Below are 27,521 nucleotides of genomic sequence, written 5' to 3' on the forward strand. Positions count from 1 at the left end.
TGAATGAAGCTATGTTGAAACATCAACTTCAATTATTTTATTGTCAATCAAATGAATGATTTTAATCTCTCATAAGCAAAAAATATCCAAAAACAGATTTATGATATTTGTATGAGAAAGAAAATCAAAGCGTTCTAGCTTGACAGATAAATTTCAACAAGAAGAAATAATTCTACAAAAATGGTACCTACAGATAAATGATAATATGAAGTAGAAATGAAGCAACTTAATTATAATTTAATTAATTTGAGTTTGTATATCAAGAAATTTGAAACTCAGAAAATCAACCAGCACCATAACTGAAAGAGGCGAGTTGCCTAGGAAGTTATACCTTCTCAAACATATTGACAGTTGAACTAAAATCAACAACTATAAACTATTTATAGTTATATTACAATATATTGTTACATCAACAGGAAAGTGCAATTTTGAAATATTCTATATTTCACATCAATTCTCTATCAGAAACATATTAGAGCCATTTGAATCATTCTATTATTGAAGTTTACATACTCACGATTACAATGAAAGCAAATTAGTTTTTGACTTGTACTGCTGATAAGACCCACTCAATTGTTTAAAAGAACATTGTTTTCCAAACGTCCGAATTCAAACTACACAAGGAGATTGAATTCATACTATGCAAGGAGTATTCAAAACTATGAATCGTTATTAAAATTATCACATACATATGTTTCCAAATTACGTGAATTGCTTCAATATTATTCAATTTCAAGGTGGGTTTAGTGACATACATCACACAACCGGCTTGAACACAGAAATACAATATGTACTCTGAAACCAAATTTGAAGCAGTAATCAATTCAATATATGAAAAATCTTAATGAATTTTGACAATTACCAAAATTTTCACACTCAAACTTCATCACCAACAAAATATGTATATATTAATTTATAATTATAGTTTACAATAAATTGGATAAAATACTGTACATTCAATATTTTTTCAGTATATAGATATATTTTCTAATCGCAACAACAGTTATTGAACACAGAATTATAGCCCAAAACGTTTTTACCCACTAGTGCTCTCCGGCTCTGTAATTGACATGAACTTCCGGTTTGATATCGTAGACCAGTTCAAGAATTTTCTTGATTACCTGCAAAATAAAACGTAAATCAAATAAATAAACAGGAATGTATTCAAGTTATTAGAATATTTGAGAAGAAGTCGAGGTGCCTTTATGAGTACGGAATTATTTTTCAACCCAACTTTGTCAAACCATTCTCAGGTTCAATGATTTTTATTTGAGCCAGAGTACATATAAGCCAGGTCACAAACAACATTCACTATAAAATATATAATAGTAGTGAAACACAATATTCAAACTTTGAATCTATACATCAACAAACTATGTGTCTAATAATATCAAATGTCTAATAAATCTGATTTAACCTTCCGGTAGTCGCGCCCTACTCAATCACACGAGCAGTCACGTGTTGTAATTTTTACAACATCCTATTTTTTATGTGTTATGTACTCTGTTCACTGACAAAACATATTAATTAATTGTATAATAAATATTTCCATCTCATTGAATTATTTTACATTTACATGATTACCTTTTCGTAGCCCAATAAGGTACACCAAGCAAAGCAAACAATTCTGTGTTATTGGTTCGTTGGCAGTCTCTTTCCTTATCATATGCACTACTTATATGCACTGTCGTGACTAGATGGCACCTAAAGACTGAACCATTGCTCGGTTGGTTCTGCAACTCAGTGGAGTGATGGGGAGAAAGTTTTGGAATGCATGGATGACTCATTCACTGACACCACCCCATTCAATAGTTTTCTGCAGCAAAAAACTGACACTGTTGTACGTTTTACAACAGCGCGACTGCCGGAAGGTCTTTAAAATTTTTTAAATGTCCAGTGGTACTCTCTCTACATTATAGTTCTATATGTAATGACTATTTTCACTCTGTCCAATGTCTATCTATACTTATAAAATTCTTATCTCACTGACTCACTGATCACGATTTCTGGAAAACTGCTGGATGAATTGCAACAAAACTTGGAATATAGCTTCCTTATACGTCCTAGGTGCTCACTAGAAATCTTTTGGCGATATTTCAACTCTAAGGGTGGTTTCTAAGGGTTTAAAGTTCGTCTTTTAGCATGTATATTCTTCTTCTCCCAATCTCTTAATTATAATAGAAATGTCCATATCATATGTTACTATAGAACTATAATGTAGAGAGAGTACCCTCTTCGAAACAGTTGTTAACTGGCAACTAAATTAATAATTTTGTCAGGTTGGCATCAAGTTGAGATGACTTCATTAGGTCGGCACCAAGTTAAAGAACTAATTGAAATGCATTTATCGAGAATAAATTGATTGGGCACTGCTGCTTCAATCAGAGCTATTCCTGGGAGTATAGATAATTTTAATTTTTCATAAGACAAACTTTTATGACGGGAATTGCTTCTATCGATTGATCCTATTCTATCAAGACTAATTTTGTTAGTATATCCGACAGGTCACGAAAACTGCTTAAACAATTTCGATGAAATTTTAATAATTCAGTATGATATATGGAGGGCTTTTTCAAAACTTCAGAGGTGTCCGTTGTGGACTCTGTTTGCAAAGAATGAGGAAATTCGGCCAAAATGTAACTTGGGCGAAAGAAAGGGGTTATTTATTAAAACGGCCAAATAGCTGTTGTTGCTTTTCCTAATTTAAAAATATCTTCCATAGAAGTAAGGCGCTTTTCCCATGAATCAATTTATTATTCTCAAACATTGATTGTTGAACATTGAGATTCTCAAACATTGAGAAAATAGAAGGTAGCTTTCGAAAAAAATATTGGAGAATATGCATAACAGCTCGTTGACTGTCAGTATTCCTCATTAAAAGCATCAATGCTCCCCATTCACACAATGCTGACACATTGATGTGAATCTTACTATAATTTGGTTACTTTAGATCAGATGAAGATATTGGTTGAGTTCAAAGCCACTGATCGGTGAGTGAACGATGAGATCGGTGAGTGAACGTGGCTCTGAATGAAGTACTGTTTTGTCGTTGAACGATGCATAGACTCACATGCAGCGCTAGATTATTTGGAATTGAAATCGGCCATTAAGGGACAGCCTGGAAGATTATTTCATACTAAAGATCTTGAAGATTTTTGTGATCTATAATATTACAAAAAATATATATTATATAATATCTCGCGCTAAAATACCTCAATGGAACCTTTATTTTCAAGTAAGAGCTAGCATTGGGAAGGCATAGGTATTGTGCGTTTCAAGGTCTTTGTTCTAACTGATAAGAAAAAAAATACGTCATATCCGGTTCGTTCAGTGATCCACCGATGGAAAAGAACGTAAATAGAGTAGCTGAACTTAAACAGATATGGCTGAATATGAGGTTGTTTACAAATGATGGACTCCATTATAATGTATTTGGGAGCAGAGAAGTGCATGATTACATAAATTCAATAACATTTGAAATATTTCACAAAGCATTTAAAACTACTCCAATCACCTGATGGTTTTCCATTTTAATTGATTACAATGAAATAGGTTAAGTTCTAGTTTTGTTTACAAAATATGATCAACAGGGGAAACATCTGTCAGTCATGACTCATGAGCAACCGTTCAGCCACAGAATACACACAAAATGGAAGGTATCAATCTAACCAAGATTTGAGTGCACCAAGACCACGACACATGACTGCATCATCTTGTTAGAAATTAAAACTACTGCTGTATTACAATGCTACAATTTCTTTCAAGATGGCGGATTATGGCGTCATGATACTAGCCGACTTTCCATTCTGTGGTTCATCTGTGATCACTAATCTGTGATCAGGTTTTTTACTGAACGTAAAAAAACCCGATGGAATTGATCAGTGGCTTTGAACTCAACCATTATTGTAGATGATCGCTACTGGTTCAATTTCAATCATGTTTAACATTTTTACTTTTGATGCCAGCTGTTATTATTATGTGAAATAAGCTCTCATTGAATGGAATCATAATCATTGAAGTCAACTATACTAAGAAAGCAATATTTCTGTTTGAATATGTGTGTTTGTGGATATGTATGTATGTATGTCGGACGGATCTCGAAAACGGCTCTAACGATTTTGATTGAATCAGGAATATAGTGTGTATGCGAAAAAAAATATTTTGGAACAGGTCTCAACTATGGGAAGATTCGCTGATGTTCCTTGAGATAGTATATTTTGCACCTAAGGTCGAAAATTAGACTTTTCCGGCTCGAAATCGGTTTTCAAGTCCAAGGCCGTAGGCCGAGGACTAGAAAAGATTGAGAGCCGGAAAAACATTTTTGCCCGTGGTGCGAACGCTATTTTTCTCCACACAGAAAAATAAACAATATATATAATAATAATTGTTTAATAAGCACTTCCGAAAGCAGAAGTGGAAGGTCATAGCTCTAGCAAATCTGAGGTAATCTGAATATCAGGAAATTGTCCAAATATTATAAATATTATATGATTGTGAGTTGTTAAGTTTCAAGTAACAACCTATTGATTCTCAATCTTATAAATTTTCAAAAAGCTGTTTTAGTAATACAATATCAAACATTGAAGATCATCTAACTTATCATACAACACTACCGGAGCCGGTACAAGTAGTAAGTTAAATTATGTTATAAAAGTATGTAAGAGTTTTGATTTTAAATGAAATCAATACAATAATATAGCCAATTAGCCAACATACAATATTGTTCCACTGACAAATTCCTAAATTCGTGAAATATTGACAACTTTTTCTTTAACTTAAGAGATTTATTTCAAGTACGATGAGGTTAGGTACCGTATGTACTGAAATCTGATTATCAGGAACGAAAATTTGTTGAACACAATTGAAAAGCTATATTATTCAGCTTTTTGAACAAAACATTTAAAATAATATGTGTCGAATTATTTTGAACAAAGTGCTATAAATAACCGTTTTCAATCTATTTTGGTGGCGAATCAATTGCGGCCCAACCTAAAATTTAATAGTATATTTGAATATTGCCGGAATTTTCTGCAATTTATTTGTATCACTTCACAAATAGATGCGAAAATTAATGAATATCAATATGAATTATCAGACAGAAACGAATTAAATCTTTTTTAAATGAAATATAGGCTACTAAATTTATTTCCATTCTTATCACTGAAAAGATACTGAAGCAAAATAAGAGTAAGGATAATGCAATGGTAGTTATAACGTTGTTACAAGACATTCATCTCCAAGCGTAGTCGTGACGTAGTGGTAAAGCACTCGGCTTTGAAGCGAAAGATTCTCGGTTCGAATCCTGAAACCTTTGAATTTTCTTTTGTTCTTAATTTTTTCCCTGGAAACGTATTATTATAAATTATTTTTTGAAGGAAGTTGTTTCCATTATGATTGAACTTTGATCTCATCAAATAATCTTTTAATGCAAATAAAATTTGATGCAAAATTTTGCAATCAAGTTAATTAGTTAATTATTAATCTACACGTACAAAAATGAATGTCTGTGTGTTAGTTTTTATTTGTTCCCTATAGACTTGAAAACTACTTGACAGAACGGCATGAAACTTTGGGGATATGTTGTGTGAATATTGGGAATGATTTCTGACCAGACATTTTAATAGGGAGGCTAATAAAAATTATTTATTCATCACTTTACAGACCTATGTTTTTGAAATTGTCGGCCGAGCAGCTACCGAAGAACGGGAAGATGATTATGATTCAAGATCATGTTGTGATAATATTATTTTAGCATCTAAAGTTACCAGCTGTAATGAACAGATAAATTGTGTACTGGTATTGATACGGTAGTTTGGAGTTGAAGTTTAGTTGATTGGTACCAACTGTAGATGATGATTAGTCAGAGGACCTATACAAATAATTATCACTCCCATATCATTGAGAAACTGGAAAATGTTGGAAAAAAATTATTCACCTCATGAAATAGAGTTGTTCATATTGCATTCATTAATTACTGAAGAATGACAGAATAATTTACATTTTTTTTTTTAATTTAGCTTAGCTCAGCTTAGGATATTCATCCTAAAATGGAAGATGGAAATAATATGGAATTCTGTGTGGTTCATCGTATATCGCATATTTCCTGGACCATCTATTGTCAATCAAAAGCTATGAACGCATTAAATTCATCTTTGAAACACTGATATAACTCATATTTTTTCAATTCAACACTTACTGATAAATATTACTACCAATTGATTGAGAAGAATACGTTTTCCGAATAATAAATGCTGCATGACTAAGAACATAGGAAGTCCGTATTGAGATGTAAATGGAAATATTGATTGTCAGATAAATTTCATGATTCACAAAATAAAGTTAAGTGTGACATGAGATACATTGACTTTTTGGCGGTACGAAGTTCGCCGGGCAAGCTAGTAATATCATATAATAATGTCTAATTTAATGTATGTTACCTTACTGTGATTTAATGTGGGTTAGCTTGCTTTCACAAAACGTCCCTGAATGTATCAAATTGTTAGAAATTAAAACTACTGCTGTATTACAATGCTACAATTTCTTTCAAGATGGCGGATTATGGCGTCATGATACTAGCCGACTTTCCATTCTGTGGTTCATCTGTGATCACTAATCTGTGATCAGGTTTTTTACTGAACGTAAAAAAACCCGATGGAATTGATCAGTGGCTTTGAACTCAACCATTATTGTAGATGATCGCTACTGGTTCAATTTCAATCATGTTTAACATTTTTACTTTTGATGCCAGCTGTTATTATTATGTGAAATAAGCTCTCATTGAATGGAATCATAATCATTGAAGTCAACTATACTAAGAAAGCAATATTTCTGTTTGAATATGTGTGTTTGTGGATATGTATGTATGTATGTCGGACGGATCTCGAAAACGGCTCTAACGATTTTGATTGAATCAGGAATATAGTGTGTATGCGAAAAAAAAATATTTTGGAACAGGTCTCAACTCTGGGAAGATTCGCTGACGTTCCTTGAGATAGTATATTTTACACCTAAGGTCGAAAATTAGACTTTTCCGGCTCGAAATCGGTTTTCAAGTCCAAGGCCGTAGGCCGAGGACTAGAAAAGATTGAGAGCCGGAAAAACATTTTTGCCCGTGGTGCGAACGCTATTTTTCTCCACACAGAAAAATAAACAATATATATAATAATAATTGTTTACTAAGCACTTCCGAAAGCAGAAGTGGAAGGTCATGGCTCTAGCAAATCTGAGGTAATCTGAATATCAGGAAATTGTTCAAATATTATAAATATTATATGATTGTGAGTTGTTAAGTTTCAAGTAACAACCTATTGATTCTCAATCTTATAAATTTTCAAAAAGCTGTTTTAGTAATACAATATCAAACATTGAAGATCATCTAACTTATCATACAACACTACCGGAGCCGGTACAAGTAGTAAGTTAAATTATGTTATAAAAGTATGTGAGAGTTTTGATTTTAAATGAAATCAATACAATAATATAGCCAATTAGCCAACATACAATATTGTTCCACTGACAAATTCCTAAATTCGTGAAATATTGACAACTTTTTCTTTAACTTAAGAGATTTATTTCAAGTACGATGAGGTTAGGTACCGTATGTACTGAAATCTGATTATCAGGAACGAAAATTTGTTGAACACAATTGAAAAGCTATATTATTCAGCTTTTTGAACAAAACATTTAAAATAATATGTGTCGAATTATTTTGAACAAAGTGCTATAAATAACCGTTTTCAATCTATTTTGGTGGCGAATCAAATTGCGGCCCAACCTAAAATTTAATAGTATATTTGAATATTGCCGGAATTTTCTGCAATTTATTTGTATCACTTCACAAATAGATGCGAAAATTAATGAATATCAATATGAATTATCAGACAGAAACGAATTAAATCTTTTTTAAATGAAATATAGGCTACTACATTTATTTCCATTCTTATCACTGAAAAGATACTGAAGCAAAATAAGAGTAAGGATAATGCAATGGTAGTTATAACGTTGTTACAAGACATTCATCTCCAAGCGTAGTCGTGACGTAGTGGTAAAGCACTCGGCTTTGAAGCGAAAGATTCTCGGTTCGAATCCTGAAACCTTTGAATTTTTTTTTGTCCTTAATTTTTTCCCTGGAAACGTATTATTATAAATTATTTTTTGAAGGAAGTTGTTTCCATTATGATTGAACTTTGATCTCATCAAATAATCTTTTAATGCAAATAAAATTTGATGCAAAATTTTGCAATCAAGTTAATTAGTTAATTATTAATCTACACGTACAAAAATGAATGTCTGTGTGTTAGTTTTTATTTGTTCCCTATAGACTTGAAAACTACTTGACAGAACGGCATGAAACTTTGGGGATATGTTGTGTTAATATTGGGAATGATTTCTGACCAGACATTTTAATAGGGAGGCTAATAAAAATTATTTATTCATCACTTTACAGACCTATGTTTTTGAAATTGTCGGCCGAGCAGCTACCGAAGAACGGGAAGATGATTATGATTCAAGATCATGTTGTGATAATATTATTTTAGCATCTAAAGTTACCAGCTGTAATGAACAGATAAATTGTGTACTGGTATTGATACGGTAGTTTGGAGTTGAAGTTTAGTTGATTGGTACCAACTGTAGATGATGATTAGTCAGAAGACCTATACAAATAATTATCACTCCCGTATCATTGAGAAACTGGAAAATGTTGGAAAGAAATGATTCACCTCATGAAAGACAGGAGTTGTTCATATTGAATTCATTAATTACTGAAGAATGACAGAATAATTTACATTTTTTTTTTAATTTAGCTTAGCTCAGCTTAGGATATTCATCCTAAAATGGAAGATGGAAATAATATGGATTTCTGTGTGGTTCATCGTATATCACATATTTCCTGGACCATCTATTGTCAATCAAAAGCTATGAACGCATTAAATTCATCTTTGAAACACTGATATAACTCATATTTTTTAATTCAACACTTACTGATAAATATTACTACCAATTGATTGAGAAGAATACGTTTTCCGAATAATAAATGCTGCATGACTAAGAACATAGGAAGTCCGTATTGAGATGTAAATGGAAATATTGATTGTCAGATAAATTTCATGATTCACAAAATAAAGTTAAGTGTGACATGAGATACATTGACTTTTTGGCGGTACGAAGTTCGCCGGGCAAGCTAGTAATATCATATAATAATGTCTAATTTAATGTATGTTACCTTACTGTGATTTAATGTGGGTTAGCTTGCTTTCACAAAACGTCCCTGAATGTATCAAATAAATAATAAATGAAATTGAAAAACTTGCCTGTTCCTTGTGCTCCACAATGGCTTTGTTCATGGCATCAATTTTAATCTTGGTGTCGGCCTCAATGCGAGCAGCCACATCTTCTCTGGAGCCCATGTGCTGCAAAAACAAACATTTTTATTGGTAAATTATTTATTTAATTATTGATTATAATAGATATAAGTACTATAGTCTGTTCTGGGAGCTGAGAGACGTTGTAAACGAACATCCGCGTGTGAGAGTAAAGCAGCGAGACCAATTCACATTAGCGTTTAGCTTTGCTAACATCTTTGTCAGATACTGAACTCAATAATCGGTTTAAATGAAAGCATTGTGAAACGAGTCCAGCAATTAACGTCTGATTTGAATAATCCTATTTATTAAGCTAGCAATAATTTCTGTATATGGTTATCTGGTTATGTATGTCCAACGGATCTCAAAAGCGGATCTGAAGATTTTCACGAAATTTGGAACATAGTAATGATATAAAAATGCTTTGATATAAAAATTCGATTGCACTAGGACTCATCCCTGAGAAAACTCGCTGAAGGACATGAAAAGGATGATAATTATTCACCATTGGAAAAACAGATTATAATTTCGTCGTCTGTCGATAACAGAAGATGGGAGTGCCTGTGTGGAAGAGAGACAGTATCATGTTCAGCTGTTCAACTATTTGTAATCAATCAGCTTATTCACGAGAAATATTAATCTATAAATTTTAATCGATTTGATCAAAATAATCTGATTTGTTGACATGACATGGTATATCATTCTGAATAAGAGTATATCATAATTTTCAAAGCTAATCATTATTCTACAGTTTTAAGTGATTAGTGAGTGTTATTTTGTTATTCAATTTAATTTGTAAACAATTTGTTATTCAATTTAATTTGTAAACAATCTAAATTAGAACTTTTCTGTTTTCAAATGTTTGGACAGAAAATTGGACCTGAAGTGTATGGAACATAACCTACTTTTTGGAATATTTATAGTGTATAAATCAAAATTCGGGGAAGGAGCAGTTTTGGGCTGTGCCTGTTTGTCCTTCCCCAATCATTTTAGAGAATTTTGTTCTGTTTATCAATGAATAAATAACGAGCGAAGCTTGGTGCCCCAATATTAGCTTATAATACGCACACAATTACAAACTTTATTATTTGTATACAGAATGATGGAAATAATTGGATGATGAATTTGTTAAAATGCTAATTAATAAATAATTATTATTGAACGAGAAAGATAATGTTTAACGGTATATATACTCTATGATACTATTAGGTGAGGTCCACGTTATAATGGCAATGGAGAAAGATAGTTGCCGGTTCTCTGCCTTGCCACTGCCTTCTATGAAGGATATTTGATACCAGTACATCTGATGTACTGATCTACAGATCTTGCTGTTTATTCTTGTATAATATAATCAATCATATTTTATTTGGACTGTGATAATTCAACTGATTAGTGACTTACTTTAGCCTCGAATTCGCGGAACAGCTTCTCCCGCTCGGCTCTGTACTTCTCGATCTCTTCCTGAGCCTCCTCCTTGGCTTCTTTGAGACGACGGGCCTTCTCTAACAAACACAAATCAATGCAACATTTTATTAAGAGTTTAACCAAATCAAAGTGACCTCCCAATTGGAACTATTTCGATGCGGTTTGCGCCAAAACAAACATTATTGTTGTTGAACTAGCAAAGCAGAGTTACAGTTTAGACTCTCTCGTATTCTACGATACGATACATCGACATAGAATCTTTCCTCAACATATTATACTTTATTCTTTATAATATTACCTATGTTTGGACAATTTCTATCTAAATTTGGAAAAAGAACAGTTTTGGGCTTTAAGCCTGTTGTTCCTTTCTTAATCATTTATAATTGAAAATGATAGAGTATGTATCAATGTGGTATAAATAAATTAATTATTTTCAACATAATATATTCTTATCAGCAGTATACTGCTGGTAAGTTCGTTTACCAACGAAATTGATCCAGATGTTCGTCCTTTTCGAGTATACTACTATCCTATACTATGAAACGAGCAATTTCTGTTTCTATGTTTAGATATTTATATGTTTGTATTTCACCGGATCTCGGAAACGGCTCTAACGATTCTCACAAAATTCACAACATAGTAGGTTTATAATATAAACATTCGATTGCACTAGGTCTCATCCCTGGGAAAACTTGCTGAAAGACATTAAAATGATAATTATTATCCATCCTTGGAAAAACAGCTTATAATAATTATTCCGTCGTCTGTTATGATGGGAGTGAGTGAGCAATTTCATGTGTGAGGGACTGTGTCAAAATAATGACTCAGCTGTTGAACTTTTGTAATCATTCAATCAGGTACTTAGTGCCAGTTGCAAAAAAGCCGGGTTAGTTTCAATCCTGATTAATTCCAATAGATCCATCTTTTTGAAATGGTCTTCTCTCATTTGGTTCAAGTGAAATTAATCAGGATTAAAATTCAACCGGCTTTTCTGCAACCGGGCCTTTGTAAGGGAAATTTTTGCATTCCTCTGGGAATGAATCTCAATTTACTGTGATTAGATACAACATTTCTGTATGAACTATGAATGTTATTATAATTTCTTCTTTCGTAATGAATGTTTTATGATTTTGTACTCCAGAGCGAAGCTCGGTCCCCGATATTTACTATTGAACAGACAATGACACCTCAGACAATAACAGAATCCCTGTACATTGAAAGTTTATATAAAAAACCAAATGTTTTGTAATCAGATTTTGTAAGGTGTGAAAAATTTACTTCATTTATTTCCATTTGAATCGAGAAAAATAAGGTGTGTGAGATAGTCCTATTCTTTCTCATGTTAAATACAATTATTACAAAACTCTGTATATGAATTGAATGAAAAACGGAAAGCTAATTGATACTATCAAATAAGTCTAGCCAGTCTCCAAGCTGGAGAACTCGCTTGAAATACCGCTGATATTCTCTCAGATGTTATCAGTGGATAGTCAAGAGGAATAGTTCAAATTGCATAGAATTCGTATGCATCACTGCATTTAATACTGATAAATCCAACTGATTTGTAATGATAAATTACCTTTTTTCATGCATTTTTAACGTTATCCTGTTATATCCTCTAAAGGAGGTATTAAAATAATGTCGTTGGCTAACGAACTCGATCTGTATAATTGTTTATTTATAATCTGTACATTCAGTTTGCAATCATTCTATGATTTAAGTTGTTTTGTCATTGTTGTTCAATAAATAGATAAATAATGGTTTAAAGAATACGTGTTATAAATTCCAAGTTGTTTGATAGTATTCAAAAGTTATCGTCAGGCAAACAAACGGACACCAACTTGATTTTCAAGTCAGGAGTAACAGTTTACAGTAAGGCTCAACTCACACTTACGCGACTCAGGTCGAGAAGAGACTCAACTCTAGTCGAGAGCATGTGTTTTCAAATGGTGACGTCGCGGAGACTAGAATCGACTGATCTGAGTGTTACCATTTGGAAACACATGTTCTCGACCAGAGTCGCGTAATGTGAGTTGAGCCTAATAGTTTCAAAGTCGCTACGCTCGTTCAAAAATTGTTCAATATAATTCCAAGTTAAATCTATTTGAAATACGCTACCTAAATATTTCACTTTCAATATCTAGAATCATCCAATAATCATATTGTGTTTTAGTTACCTGGAAATAAGTATAGTTGAATATTTTTTAGATTTTCAAGGTATACAATCAACTTAAAGTGAAGATCATAAAATAAGATGAATTAGTTATAAAATTGGAAACTTATATTGAAAAACGTGTAATATATATAAAATAAGTAATTAATCATAAGCAATTTTTGACCGAGCAAAGTGAGATCTAAGATTCAAGTCGACGGTTTCGCATTTCTCTTTATGTTTGTATTTATTTATGATCCGCATTCACGGTGAAACGCGGCAGTAAGTTTTCATGAAATTTGACAGGTATGTTCTTTTTGAATTTCACGTCAACGTATATAAAAGGTTTTTTGAAATTTTGCATTGTAAGGACAATACAAAAGGAAAAGGAGTCTCCTTCTAACGCCTATATTACCGTAAAAATCTGATTATAGGATTTAATTATTCATCATAAATCAGCTGTCGAGTGGATGATTAATTGCATGCAATTAATATCTCAATGTAACTTGGTGAAAAATCAGCTGTTGTGTGGACTATTAATTGCATGCAATTAATAACTAAAAAAAAATAGGTTACTATTTTCTCTCGACCTTTCTCTGCCTTCAACTCGGGCTTACCTGTTGCCAGTATGTCTTGAAGGTGATTAGCGTTTGATGTTAACATTTTTGATGCACCAACCCCAACAGCTATTAGCCGTTTTCACACCAATATCTCGCCGATACGTCATACAGACAGGATTTACTCAGATGGACAGTATAGGGGATGCGATATTTTGATTTTTCACATACTCACTCGCTCACTTTTTTACTATCCACAGCTGTTTCAGCCAAGAATGAATTAATTATCCTTTTAATGTCGTTCAGCGAGTTTTCCCAAGGATGAGACCTGGTGCAATCGAATTTTTATATCATAAACCTACTATATTCCAAATTTAGTGAAAATCGTTAGAGCAGTTTTCGAGATCCGTTGAGCATAAATAACCAGATATAAATATAATATTATAAAAATATTGAAATTGCTCGCTTAATATGATAGGATAGTAGTAGTTTTGTGAATACTAATTATAAACCACAGCCTCCTCCAATACTGTTCATCAGAGTATTTGATACTTGCAGTTATCCCACTGGAAACGCTGCTGTGTCGCGGTCGACGGTCGTCACTTTGTAGATATTCTCCTACCGAGTAGTATAGATTGCTAACAAATAGCTCTTGAATGCTTTCATGAATCTGTCCTCTCTCACTCTCTCTCTCTCTCTCTCTCTCTCTCTCTCTCTCTCTCTCTCTCTCTCTTATAATGGCCTTAAGCTTAATCCCATCAAAACACAACCCATTATAATTGGATATTCTCGTCTTATAAACAATATTGACCTTGAATCGATTCACAAAATTAGTGTAGACGGTAATGACATTCCTTACTGTAGCTCAGTTAAAAATTTAGGCATTATTATGAATAATACTCTTGACTGGTCAGAACAAGTGAACAAAACTTGTAAAAAGGTATTCTCAGCCATGCATGCATTGAAGAAAATGCACGATATCCTCCCTAGAAACATTAAATTATTATTGGTCCAATCTCTCATCTTCCCACATTTAATGTATTGTAATTCTGTTCTTAACGATATGCAAGTCACTCTGAATGATAAACTACAGCGTTGCCAAAATTAATTATTGTCTACGTTTCGTCTACTCTCTCCAACGCCATGATCATATCACCCCAGCCCACATTGCTAGTTCAACATTGAAGCTTCCCGATCAGAGGCTTTTTCGAATAGTCAAGCTTGTTAGAGATATCTTGAAGGTACGGTAATCCGAACTATTTTAAAGATGATTTCAAATTTGTCTCTGAAGGTAGGAGGATAGATGCTTCACATACTAGAACCGGAGAAAGTACTTTAAGGATACCCAATCATCGAACTACTATTTTCAAAAAATCCTTCTTAGTCAGTGCCTGTCGTGCATGGAATACACTTCCTGTTTCTATCAGGTCTATCGAGAGCCGAGCGAGCTTCAACCTGACTTTAAAAAAACATATTTTGGAACAAATGACTGAAACTGTTCGGCCCTAGAACGATCACATGACAACCATCCCTCACCCATTCCACCAATATAAACCTTTAAACCATGTTATAGAACGAATTGTATATATATATATTATATAAACTCATGTTATTTCAATTATCCACTGCATACTGCTGTATATTACTGAAATTTGATAACCCTGATCTACTTTCAGCCTACTTCATTTTATTAATCAATTATTTGATCTTATCTACCTATATAATTATTTTACTTTATCAATTTTCTGTTTTTTTTTCTCTTCAATATTCATATTGATTAAAACTTTTACAATATTTCCATTAATAAATAAATCCTTAGTTTAAATAACGAAATTAACGTTTTGGTAGAGAGTTAGTGGGGAGGATATTTTTAATATTCTTCCCAAAGAATGGACATTGATATGTCCAAAGCTCCGCCAATTTATGTAGATGCATAACAATATGATTATTATCTATAGTTATTATATTACAAATTGCTTTTTCATATCATATACAGTTCAATAGTTAGTTCTTAGTCTATATTATGTAAATTCATCTATAATTTTGCTGTATTGTAAGCTATTGTATATAAGTACAAGCAGGAACCCGTGCTTCGCAAGGAACTATTTTCAAACTTGATAATCTGAAAACTTGACGTAATGAAATTTTGAAGAATTGAAAATAGGCTTATAACCATCCTTGGTTAATTAATAATCTAGCCTATATGCAAAATTTCAAGTTAATTAGTCCAGTAGTTCAGACGTGATGATGCGTCAAACCTAATTTTCCTATCCCGTATGTGTATAAGCCAACTCTTTATTTTATTATAGATATGGTTAACGACTGCAAGAGATAGGAGTGTGGAACAGAATAGTTGTGAAACTATGATAGCGCCAGAAGTGTCTCAAACACGATAGAAGGTACTACATGAACTTTTTGAAAGTGATTTGAAAAAAAAAATGTTAAAACAACAGAACTGAAAGTTGTCAACCTTATCATTCTACCTCCATTTAGAGAGGCTTTTGTTTGAGCCGAATGAAATCTTCTATCTTCTATATATATATATTATATAAAAATGAATGTCTGTTTGTGTGTTTGTTCCCTATGACTTGAAAAATACTTGACATAACGGCATGAAACTTTGGGAATATGTTGTGTGAATATTGAGTATGGTTTCTGACCAGAAATTTCAATAGGGTGGCTAATAATGATTATTTATTAATCCATTTTAGAGACCTATGTTTTTCGAAATTGTCGGCCTAGCGGCTACCGAAGAACGGAAAGACAATCACGTTTCAAGATCATATTGAGATAATATGATTCAGCATCTAAAGTTACCAGCTGTAATAAACACGTCACCCTATGATAAATTGTGTAGGCTACTGGTATTACAACGGTAGTTTGGAGTTCAAGTGTAGTTGATTGATACCAGCTGTAGATAATGGTTACTTAGAAGACCTATACAAATAATTATCACTCCTCTATCATTGAGTAATCGGAAAATGTTGGAAAAAAAATATTCACCTCATGGAAGAGAGTTGTTCATATTGCACTCATTAATGGCAGAATAATTTACATTTTTTTCAAATGTAGCTTAGCTTATATTCATCCTAGAATGGAAGATGGAAAGAATATGTAATTCCTGGTGATTCATCGTACATCGCATATTTCCTGGACCATCTATGTACAATCAACAACTATGAAAACATTGAATTCATCTTTGAACCACTGATTTATCCTATCTATAATGAATGGATAAATACCAATATTAAAATATTGTTGACCAAGAACTCAGTACATCGACAATTCATTCAACTAACTCTGTAGGTACTGATTGTATAGGTACAAATATAATCATTTGTCTTCTTTATTGATAATCAATCTCATCAACTAATCATAAACTGATTGAAAAAAAAGTTCTTCAATTACCATGAATTTTATTAATAGAATTATATAAATCTAAAGTGTAGGTCATATCTAAATTCACTAAGAGTTCGATTCATTTCTCATTTGAGGAAATATCGAAATGGTGCATAGGATCTTATTTTTTGTTCAGCTTGCTCAAAAATACCCCTCATTTCAATATTAAAATTTTCGACTGACTGTACAGTGAGTCAATCATTCTATCATGGCTCGAATAATTTTGAAATTATTGTAATTAAATAAAAATGGTAGAGAATAATTAATTCATGTGAATATCAACACCTTTATTTAAAGACATATTAACTGCATGCATTTTAATATTTCCGATACAGCATTGATAAAACTGTAGACGTTCATTTAGCAGTCTCAAAAAACTGTTCTAGCTGATAAATTTATAATCCATGTCATGTGTAGGCATCAGGAAAACGAAGTTCAAAACTATGGTTTTCCTAAACATATCATGTTTTTGAGATAATTTCTTTGATGCAGCTGTTTCACATTTGCCATATTATTATTATTCAGAGTTTGTGAAAAAAAATATTGATTACCGAAACAATTTCAATATTATATTAATAATACTGTATTACAATAACATATTTATCAATTATCAGAACGATATTATTGAGGTTAAGTGGAATCAGGTAGAAAGCAATAATGGAACAGATGTTCTTTTTTGAATTTCTATCATATGAGTTTGTAATTTCCAATGATTAAACCATATGTTAGAATATCTCATGTCAATCAATAAATTATCTCAGTTCCATATGGCGTTCACCTTACAATGTTCATAAGCTCACTTAATAGGATCCTTTTTCATCCTTTGAAACCCTTAGAGACAAAATATCACAAAATCCGTTCTTAGTGCGCATCTAGCATGTTTGAAGAATATTTGTGCAAATTTTTAAGTCTGTAGGACAATTAGTTTGAGCTGTAGTGTGATTTTACATAAACATTTCCGAAAAAAGCCCTCTCCTGAACCCCCCCTGTGCTCCTGATCGAAATTTTTTTGCACAGATCTGATTATTTTTCGTAGCTGAACAAAAAAGTTCCTCATGACTTTGCTGTGCAATAAGCGGTTAAAAAGTACAAAATTTTGGGGAGGCTCCAGCTCCCTCAGGGGGGCAAATTTTTTAAAATCCTTTCCTAGTGGATGTTTACAGGCTACCATAAACAATTGTGCAAAATTTCAAGTTCATAGGCTCAGTAGTTTGGGCTGTGGTGTGATTTCAGTCTGTCGGGGCTTAGCCTTTTATAGATATTTAAGTATATAAGCCAGTATATATTGTAATCTACATAAATAAAGTACTCAATCAATCAATCAATCAATCAATCTCACTATACTTCTCATGCTAGCCGGAACATTGTTATACAGTGTTGCCTACAGAGCTCCCTACCAATACTCTAGACATTGTTCCTGGGTAAGAAACATATCTATTCAAATTTTCCGGAAGTCTTCAGTACTCAACAGCGGCCATTTTGCTTTTTTCACTTATTATTTTTTCTAAATAATGGTTAAACATACGCAATTGAAACTTTGCACAATCATTTATAACAACTAGACAAAGATACACAAAATATGATCACTTTTCAAATTCATAAAACAAAATGGCGGTCATTCAAAATTTTGTTTCTTAAATAGCTTAGAAACCGTTGGTTTCACAAACAAATTACAATAATAACATTTTTAGTAAATTCAATTACTTATCGATTGGTACCTGATTTTTCAAGATTGGACCAATATTAACTGAGATATGGCTGCTTTAGTGATAGGTAACCAATGAAAGTTTGTTGCAGTGCACACCAAGACATGCTGATGAAGTCGCCTCAATGATGCAACAATCTCTATTTGCATTGTATGTTATTAATATGCGATTTCAGGTCATTTCGAACAACAAGTAACATAACCCTCTAAAGGTGGGTCACCAACCACTAAAGCTGCCATATCTCAGTAAATATTGGCCCAATCTTAAGAAATCGGGTACCAACCGATAGGTAATTAAATTTACTAAAAAAAAGTTATTCTTGTATTTTTTTTTGTAGAACCAACGGTATCTGAGTTATTTAAGAAACAACATTTTGAATGACCGCCATATTGTATTATGAGTTTAAAAAATTATCATATTTTGTGTACCTTTGTCTAGATGTTATAAATGATTGTGCAAAGTTTTAATTTCGTATGTTTAATCATTATTTAGAAAAAAGTGAGAAAAGCAAAATGGCCGCTATTTGAGTAACTGAAGACTTGCGGACAATTTAAATATGTTTCTAATTGAGGAACAATGCCCTAGAGCATTGGAAGGGAGTTGGTGAACACCCTGTATATTTTTGAGCTGAGGAATTTAGGCGCATTCCTGGCTAGGGTTGATGTCACCTGCTCTATATGGATCATCTGTGTTTGGCGAGTGTTATGCTCATGGATTTCCTCATTCCTCACAAACAATTCAAACAGGCCGATTCCAGAATGAACATTGCTGGTAAAAACAATATATTTAATTGTTGGAATAGCGGTTTACAATGTGCTAGGTGTGGTGCTCTACAAATTGTTCGTACAATACGCTCTTGTAATAGAACATTCTTTTGGATTTGGATTTGGATTTGCAACTAACTTTGAGACCAAAATCATCAGCAAAGAGAAATCCTGCTTTATGATTACCTTCTATGTTACAAATGATGTCGTTAATATATATATATATATATATATATATATATATATATATTAAAGAGTATTGGTCCAAGTATGGAGCCTTGAGGGACCCCATAATGAACCTTTCTGCCCTTACAGAATTGACCATCTTTATAAACAAACTGGTTGCGGTCCTCTAAATATGACATTCAATTCAATTCAATTTTATTTTTTATGTTATGCATCGTATATAATACAATATTAACACAGGTCATAAACATTTCATCAAACAATACATATCATAAATACATTACAAATGTCACCTCAATATACATGTAATATAGTCTATATAATTAAAAAACAAATTTAATATCACAGATGGAATTATTGTAGTTGAATAAACTAAAAACAGTGGAATCAAAAGTCTCAATTACTTGAAAAGTAAAGATCATACAGTTAATTTAAATTTCAAGTTTTTACTTAATCACAATATTCTAATAATAAATTACTGAATCAAAAGATCACCAATGTCATAAAAACATCTCTACTTAACCACAATTTCAATTTTTTCTTGAAGACTATTTCAGAATTCAGTTCTTCAATTTCAATTGGAATAGCATTATACACTTTTTTGGCCATATGCTGTGGGCTCGCCTCAAAAAACGTGGTTCTGTAGGCATCCAGTCTCACGATCTCCCTGTTGCGTGTGTTGTGAGAGCGAATGTCTGCACCAGTCGTCCAGCTACTTCTACATTTCAGTGCCATACTTGCCAAAAAATAAATGTACAGGCAGGGAACCGGAAGAATGCCCGCTGACACAAATAAGTCCCTGCAAGGATGGCGTGGCGGTTTTCGAAACATCACTCTGATGGCTCTCTTTTGGGTGAGGAAGACACGACGTCCATGGATTGAAGCTCCCCCCCCCCCATGCAACTATACCATAAACTAAAAGGGGTTCAAAGTAGCCATGGTAACAACTTTCTCATCAGACATCCTAACCAATTTGTGAAGAGTGTAAATAGCTGATTTTAATTTCTTTATAAGGATCTCTACATGTGGTCTCCAGGTCAGGCACTGATCAATGAATACGCCAAGAAACTTAGTGTTCTCCACCCGTTCAACAGCAGCATCACACATTCTAAATTGAAGTGATGCGTGTTCTTGTTGCTCTCTGATCAAAAAAGTTAATGAAGCTTGTCTTTGAGACATTAACTAGAAGTTCATTAGCCCTGCACCATATTTCAACATCCCTCAAGACATTTTCCGCACTAGTCTTCAAGCTCTCTGGTTCCTCAGATGTTATGATGAAATTTGCATCATCTGCAAAGAGTATAGTTTGTGCCAAAAGGACATTCGCGGGCAAGTCATTGATGAAAACAAGGAAGAGCAATGGCCCCAAAATAGAACCTTGTGGCACTCCTCTCTTTACAGTCTGGGGTTGTGAGCGATGATGATAGTTCTGAATTCGATCCTGCTGAATCTCCAACTCCACAACTTGAAACCTGTCTCTCAGATAAGACTGTATCAGCTGCAGGAAGTTCCCCCTGATACCATAATTACTCAGCTTATTGAAGATTATATCATGACTGACTGAGCATGTCAAATGCCATTTTCAAATCCACAAAGAATCCAGCCGCCTTCACGCCACCATCCAATGAACGATAGACCTCATCCAAAAGCATATTTATGGCATCAACTGTTGCCTTATTTCTTCTAAATCCGAATTGATTTTTATGCAGTACATTTCCCATTTGGAGGTGTCTGTGAAGCTCATCATAAATTGACCTTTCAAAGATTTTTGAAAATGATGATAGCATTGAAACTGGCCTAAAATTTTCAATAAGCTCCTTTGATCCTTTTTTATGGAGTGGCCTGACTTTGGCAGTCTTGAATGAGGATGGAAAGATTCCTGATGACATAGACAAGTTTAAAAGGTAAGTCACAGTATCTGCCACATAGTGAAAGAAATCCTTCATTATTCGTGATGGAACACCATCCAAACCACTCGACATCTTACCCTTTTCTTTACATCCTCTACAGATTCAACTGTCACATCATTCAATTGACAGTTTCCTGAATTCGCCCTTTCTAACAAGTCCATATAATTTGCATCTCGTTTTCCGATTATATGTGGTCTGTCCTTAGCGAGAAACATGTTGAATAAATTGGCTATTTCACTTGGTGACTCAGTGTAGGATTCATTTAATTTTAATTTATAGCTGTTCACTCTATTATTATCTTCTATCTCTTTTTTAATCACATCCCAGATTGCTTTTGGCCTATTTTCTGATGAACTAATCAGTTTGCTGGCATATTCTGTTCTTAATAAACGTATCTGTGACTTTATTTCAGTAGAAATTTGCTTATATCTATGCTTCAACAAAATATCATTGGGATATAGTTTCGTAAACAGCTGAATATCTCTCTTAAAAGAACATAAATAATTCAGATAAGGGCAAGACCATTTTTCAGTTTCTGATTTCTTCCTTACTTTGAATTTCTTGAGAAGAAATGCTTCATTGAAAGCCGCAGAGTACATTTTCATGAATACAGCCAACTTATCATTGATGGTCCCTGGTACAAGTTGTATACAGTTCCAATCACAGTTCTGCAAACTCTGTTCAAACTTTGTCCTATTTTCTGCCGAGAAAACTCGCTTTACAAGAAACTCATCTCTGTTGTAGTTCATTAGGCCATGCGGCAATTTCACAGTAACTAGTTGCGCATAATGATCAGACAGAGCCAAAGAATGTACACCCGATGAGACGTATTCAATTGTTGAAGAGAGAAAGCAGATCGAGCAAGGTCGCAGAGAGTGATGTGACTCTTGTAGGAGTATCAATGAAGCCGGTGAATCCAAAAGCAGAGAGAAGTGCACACAATTCTTGTTTGTGTGATGAATTAACTAGGAAATTCACATTGAAGTCACCAACTAGAATGATTCCCTTGAATCTCTGTTGAATCAGATCCAAGTATCTCTCTAGATCAGAGAAGAAATGGAGAATATCACCGCTGGGTGGTCTATATAAACATAAAATAAGAAACTTTTTCTCAAACACTATTGCAGTACTCTCAAATTCCAGTTCAAGGGAGCAATCAAAGACTGAAGCCGACGATGCTATTCCTTTTCTAGCAAATATTGCCACTCCCCCTCCTCGCTGACCAGATCGATTTGAGAAAGATATGAGTTTATAATTATGCAGTTGAACCGTTTCCTGCTCAGAGAGCCAAGTTTCTGACAAACAAAGAAAATCCAATTTCGGTAATGCACCATCCTTTTGCATTGTTCCCAGTTGAAGGGTGAGTTCATTATCTTTCGAGCGAATGTTGTAATGCATTATACTGATCTCATTAATGTTGGATGCTCTCCTTCTTGCTTTCTGCTGATATGGTACATAAATCAAATTATTCATATTTCTGCCGTGTCTTTCGTTGGATTGAGAACTCAGGAAATTTGATTCAGCAGTATCCTCTACTACTGGAGCTTGAACACCGCTACTCCAGGAGGAGTATTGAAACCTAAAAAATCATTGTACGAACTATCTGTAACATTTAGTTCATTTTCTGCAATAGGAGAAAGAGAGGACAATGAATTTGGAAGAGACCTTCTTGAAGCATAATTATATTGATTGGTCCAAAGACATTATTAGAGGATCAACGGGTAATAGAGCCGATGCTGGAGACACTTCATATTCATTGTTGCAGATTATTGCATCTAAATTGTCACAATTATTACAGTCGTTATAGCTGATAGATGATTCATCATTGTCACAAGTTTCCATTAATATGGAAGACAGTGTACTATTACCGCGTTGACAGTTCGATTTTTGAGTTTCATTAATTCTGCTTGTAGTTGACTCAGCTACAAATTTACAAATTTGTAGACATAACCAGATTGATTGATTTGGGATTGCAGCCACAATAAGAAAGTTTTTTAGCAAGTATATTATGCTTAACAGTATCAAAAGCTTTAGACATTATCATATGACCTGAAGCTCACAGAAAGACCCTTTTCCAAATCATCAACAACACTATTTACTAAACTTGTAACTGCGTTACTAGTGTTTCTACATGGCCTGGAGCCAAATTGTTTTTCAGTAAAAATACCAAAGCTTTCAAAATGATTTGATATCTGGTCTTGCATTATGGCCTCGAATACTTTGAATACCTCGAATATCACAGGTACAATTGATATTGGCCTGAAATTGTTCAAGTTTTCCTTATCACCTTTTTTATGTATAGGTATTAACTTAATATTTTTCAATAAACTTTGAAAAATGCCCTTGCAAACTAAACAATCATTAAAAAGGTAGCTCAGAACTTCACATATATAAGGGGCAGATATATTCAAGACCTTAGAATTAATACCATATATATCTAAACAACTTGAATTACTAAGACTAATTATTTTCTGGTACACATAATCTGCAGTCACACTCAGGTTGGAAACAGAATGTTACATTAGGCGTATTGCACTTATTGATGTAGTGAGAGCCAGCCGAGAAGTTCGCTAACTGGCACATCCTAATTTCCTCAACTTTTTCAATAAAGGAGTTGTTAAATAAATCAGCATTGTTATCATCATGTGAATCAATAGCTTTATTGTTGACATTTGTAAGAATTTTAACTACCTTCCATGCAGCTTCAGTTTTATTTTTTGAGTCCTCTATTTTGTTATTGAGAAAAAATATTTTTGCATTCTTCATAGCAATTCTATATTTTTTCTTACAGCTTTTATATTTATCTCTAAGCTGATTAGTTTTAAAGAATTTACTTTCCTTGCCCTATTACCATAGGTAAGGAAAGTATTGCTTTCCGAAAAAAATTAAGGTACCCCAATTTCTAAATTTCTATACGTTTCAAGGTCCCCTGAGTCCAAAAAAGTGGTTTTTGGGTATTGGTCTGTATGTGTGTGTGTGTGTGTGTGTGTGTGTGTGTGTGTATGTGCGTCTGTGTACACGATATCTCATCTCCCAATTAACGGAATGACTTGAAATTTGGAACGTAAGGTCCTTACAATAAAAGGATCCGACACGAACAATTTCGATCAAATGCGATTCAAGATGGCGGCTAAAATGGCGTAAATGTTGTCAAAAACAGGGGGTTTCGCGATTTACTCGAAAACGGCTCCAACGATTTTGATTAAAGTTATACCTGAAATAGTCATCGATGAGCTCTATCAACTGCCACAAGTTCCATATCTGTAAAAATTTCAGGAGCTCCGCCCCATCTATGCAAAGTTTGATTTTAGATTCTCAATTATCAGGCTTCAGATACAATTTAAACAAAAAATTTCAAGTGAAATAGATTGAGCATGAGAATCTCTACAATTTATGTTCAGTAACATTTTCACCTAAAATTAAAAATAAGCTCGAAATTTGAGAGAATGTGATTATCCAATTGCAAACTGTTGGCAACTGTTGATTCTATTAAATCATTCACTATGAAGAGATAGCAGACTTCGTGTGTCTCCAGCGTTATTGTCCTGTCACCAGCTGGCTCAGATCTTAGAAAAGTGGACTTGAGATGCGCGGGAACACTAGCATCAGTTGATCAATTTCATAACGGCAAGGGAAGTTGTGCGAGTGCACCACACCAGATTTTTTAGTAAGCTATAATATTTATCACAACTATGTTTGAGTTTTACTAAATCAGCAGTATACCATCCATCATCCAACTTTGGCTTACTAACTTTTAGACTTATTTTAGAAAAGAACTTTAACTTTTAGAGGATAAGCAGCATTAACAGCTGACATATACAAATCAAAAAACTTCTTAAACTCATCATTTTCATCATTAGGCAAATACACCACACTCCAGTTTATGTTACAAATTAAGCTAACAAATAAATAAGTGTTCTGATCATTAACTAACCAAACTAGCTGTTTGTTTACAGTAGAAGAACTTTGAGAGTCATTTTTCACATTAATTTATTAAAGATTTGGATGATCTGACAGATGTGTATTGATAACTTGGGTCACATGATAATCATAAATATCAGTCACAACATTATCAATACAGTAGCCTTCATTCAGTGTACCTGGTCTAGTGATTTCATTTGTAGTAATATGGATACCAAAACATTCAAACAAATTACAAAGATCTCTGTTAAAATTATCATTTACATTAAAATTGACATTGAAATCAGCACATACTATTAAATTATAATTACATTTATGAATGGCACATAATATATCATTAAGACAGAATAGAAAGTTGTTAAAAAACTAACATCATTATTATAGGGTCTGTACAATGACAAAACAATTTTTTTTTTCATTTGGAAGTTCAATTGCAGCAGCTTCACAAACCATTTCTATGGAAAGTCTCTTTACTATGCTTAATTCTTTGAATTCCAATCCAATAATTGAAAAAAATTGCTGCTCTGGTGGAGCAGCAATTTTTTTCAATTGAATGGAATTTTTTCTTCCATAAAAGGACCAAAGTTCATAACCAGGTATTGTGAGATAGCTACAGTCATCGTTTGTTAACCAGTGTTCAGCAACAGAAATTATCTTAGCATTGTAGTTATTACATAAAAGGGAAATATATTCTAATTTGTTTGATATACCCTGGACATTCCAAAATATAGTGTTTAAAAAATTTTCATAAACTGTTAATTTATCCTTAGTCCTAGGCCCATGATTAAATATTGTTTGCATATCCATTCCTATCTTTGGACCTATTAACAGAGCTAGGCTATCTATAAAAAATTACATGGCTGAAGAGGAATGATATAAGGACTAACTTTATTTTTACAATCTAAATATTTATTCACACAATTAAGAATTTGATTGCCAATGAGCTTCTTACCAATACTATTCAGGTAGAGCCCGTTGTTTGTATGAAACCTCCTTCCTATTCTGCTTATGTCTCTGTACGTGGTATTTTGAAGTATCTGCATGCTTGTTCGATTTCATCATTGGTCTTTTTTACTTCTTGATTTACACAGGACCAGTCTGGCAAATCGTGACGATGGGGCACAGAAAAAAACAATAACATTTGCTGACCTTAGTTTTTCAAGTTTTTGTCTGATCGATGTACGAATACAGTGAGCTTCATTTGATGCCACATCATTAGTTCCAGCCATAATCACAATGGAGTCATCAGCCTCATACGTAGGATTAGTGGGAACCACAGCTTTGCACCAGGTTTAACTACTGAAGTCATCTTTTGTGAACTATTATTCAAAACCTCATGATGCACATTACGACCATGACTATCAGAATACAGTTGAATGTTCAAAGATTTATAGCACTTCCTTACAGCAGGCTTACCACTAATATTTGTAGCAGTACTGTTTGTATAATTCCTAGTAGGCCTACTTAGGCTAACCTTACAAGGGTTAATTTGTTCCCCAGTTCTTTCACTCTGATTACTGTCTTTTTGATAAAGTAATTCATACCTGTTTTTCAGTAGTGGGAAGTCCTTTTGGTTGTTGTTGCTGTTGTTACTTAAATCTCTTCCTACGAGTAACAGTCTCCCATCTTCTTGTGTCAGATCTAGTAGAATTGTCATTATCAGATAGCTCCTCATTTACTAATCTTTTGCAGAGTTCATGGTCACTTTGTTCACAGAACACTTTGAGTCTTCTAATTTCATCGATCAAACGTTCATTTTCTTCCTTTGAGGACTGTATAATAGAATCTGAACAGTCCGTAGTGACATTATTAAGGTTAGAATCACCATTAGGCCTACATGATGGACAGCATCATTCACTGTTTTCCGTCAACATTAGCACATCTAAAATGGTTCCAAGATCTCATTTGTTACAAAGAATGCCATTCCGAACGTTTCTATTGCATTTTACACATTTTATATTTTAAAACTCTAGGCTACTAATATCGGGAGCTGAGGAAACTGCAACCTTACCAACATCCGCCATCTTGTAAAAAGCTGCTTCAAAATTCATAAAATAACTTAATTAATACAATGTGCAGTGATAATTAAGTGTAATATTTAACTATAATTTAGTGTTTTAATTTTTCTAAATTTAAAAT

The 27,521-nt window shown here is 33.3% G+C and overlaps 1 protein-coding gene across 1 annotated transcript in view; it reads right to left on the reverse strand.

The window, feature by feature from the left end:
• The window catches only part of LOC111059876 (V-type proton ATPase subunit G), a 28,950-nt gene continuing 1,429 nt past the window's right edge, over positions 1-27,521 (reverse strand). The window contains exons 2-4 of the mRNA XM_039435627.1: positions 10,764-10,864; positions 9,312-9,410; positions 1-1,121 (exon numbers count right to left, since the gene is read on the reverse strand). Coding sequence (XP_039291561.1) covers positions 1,044-1,121; positions 9,312-9,410; positions 10,764-10,864 — 278 coding nt within the window. The 3' untranslated portion in view covers positions 1-1,043. The remainder of the gene's footprint in view (positions 1,122-9,311; positions 9,411-10,763; positions 10,865-27,521) is intronic.

This window comes from Nilaparvata lugens, chromosome 9, assembly GCF_014356525.2.
Source record: "Nilaparvata lugens isolate BPH chromosome 9, ASM1435652v1, whole genome shotgun sequence".
NCBI lineage: Eukaryota > Metazoa > Arthropoda > Insecta > Hemiptera > Delphacidae > Nilaparvata > Nilaparvata lugens.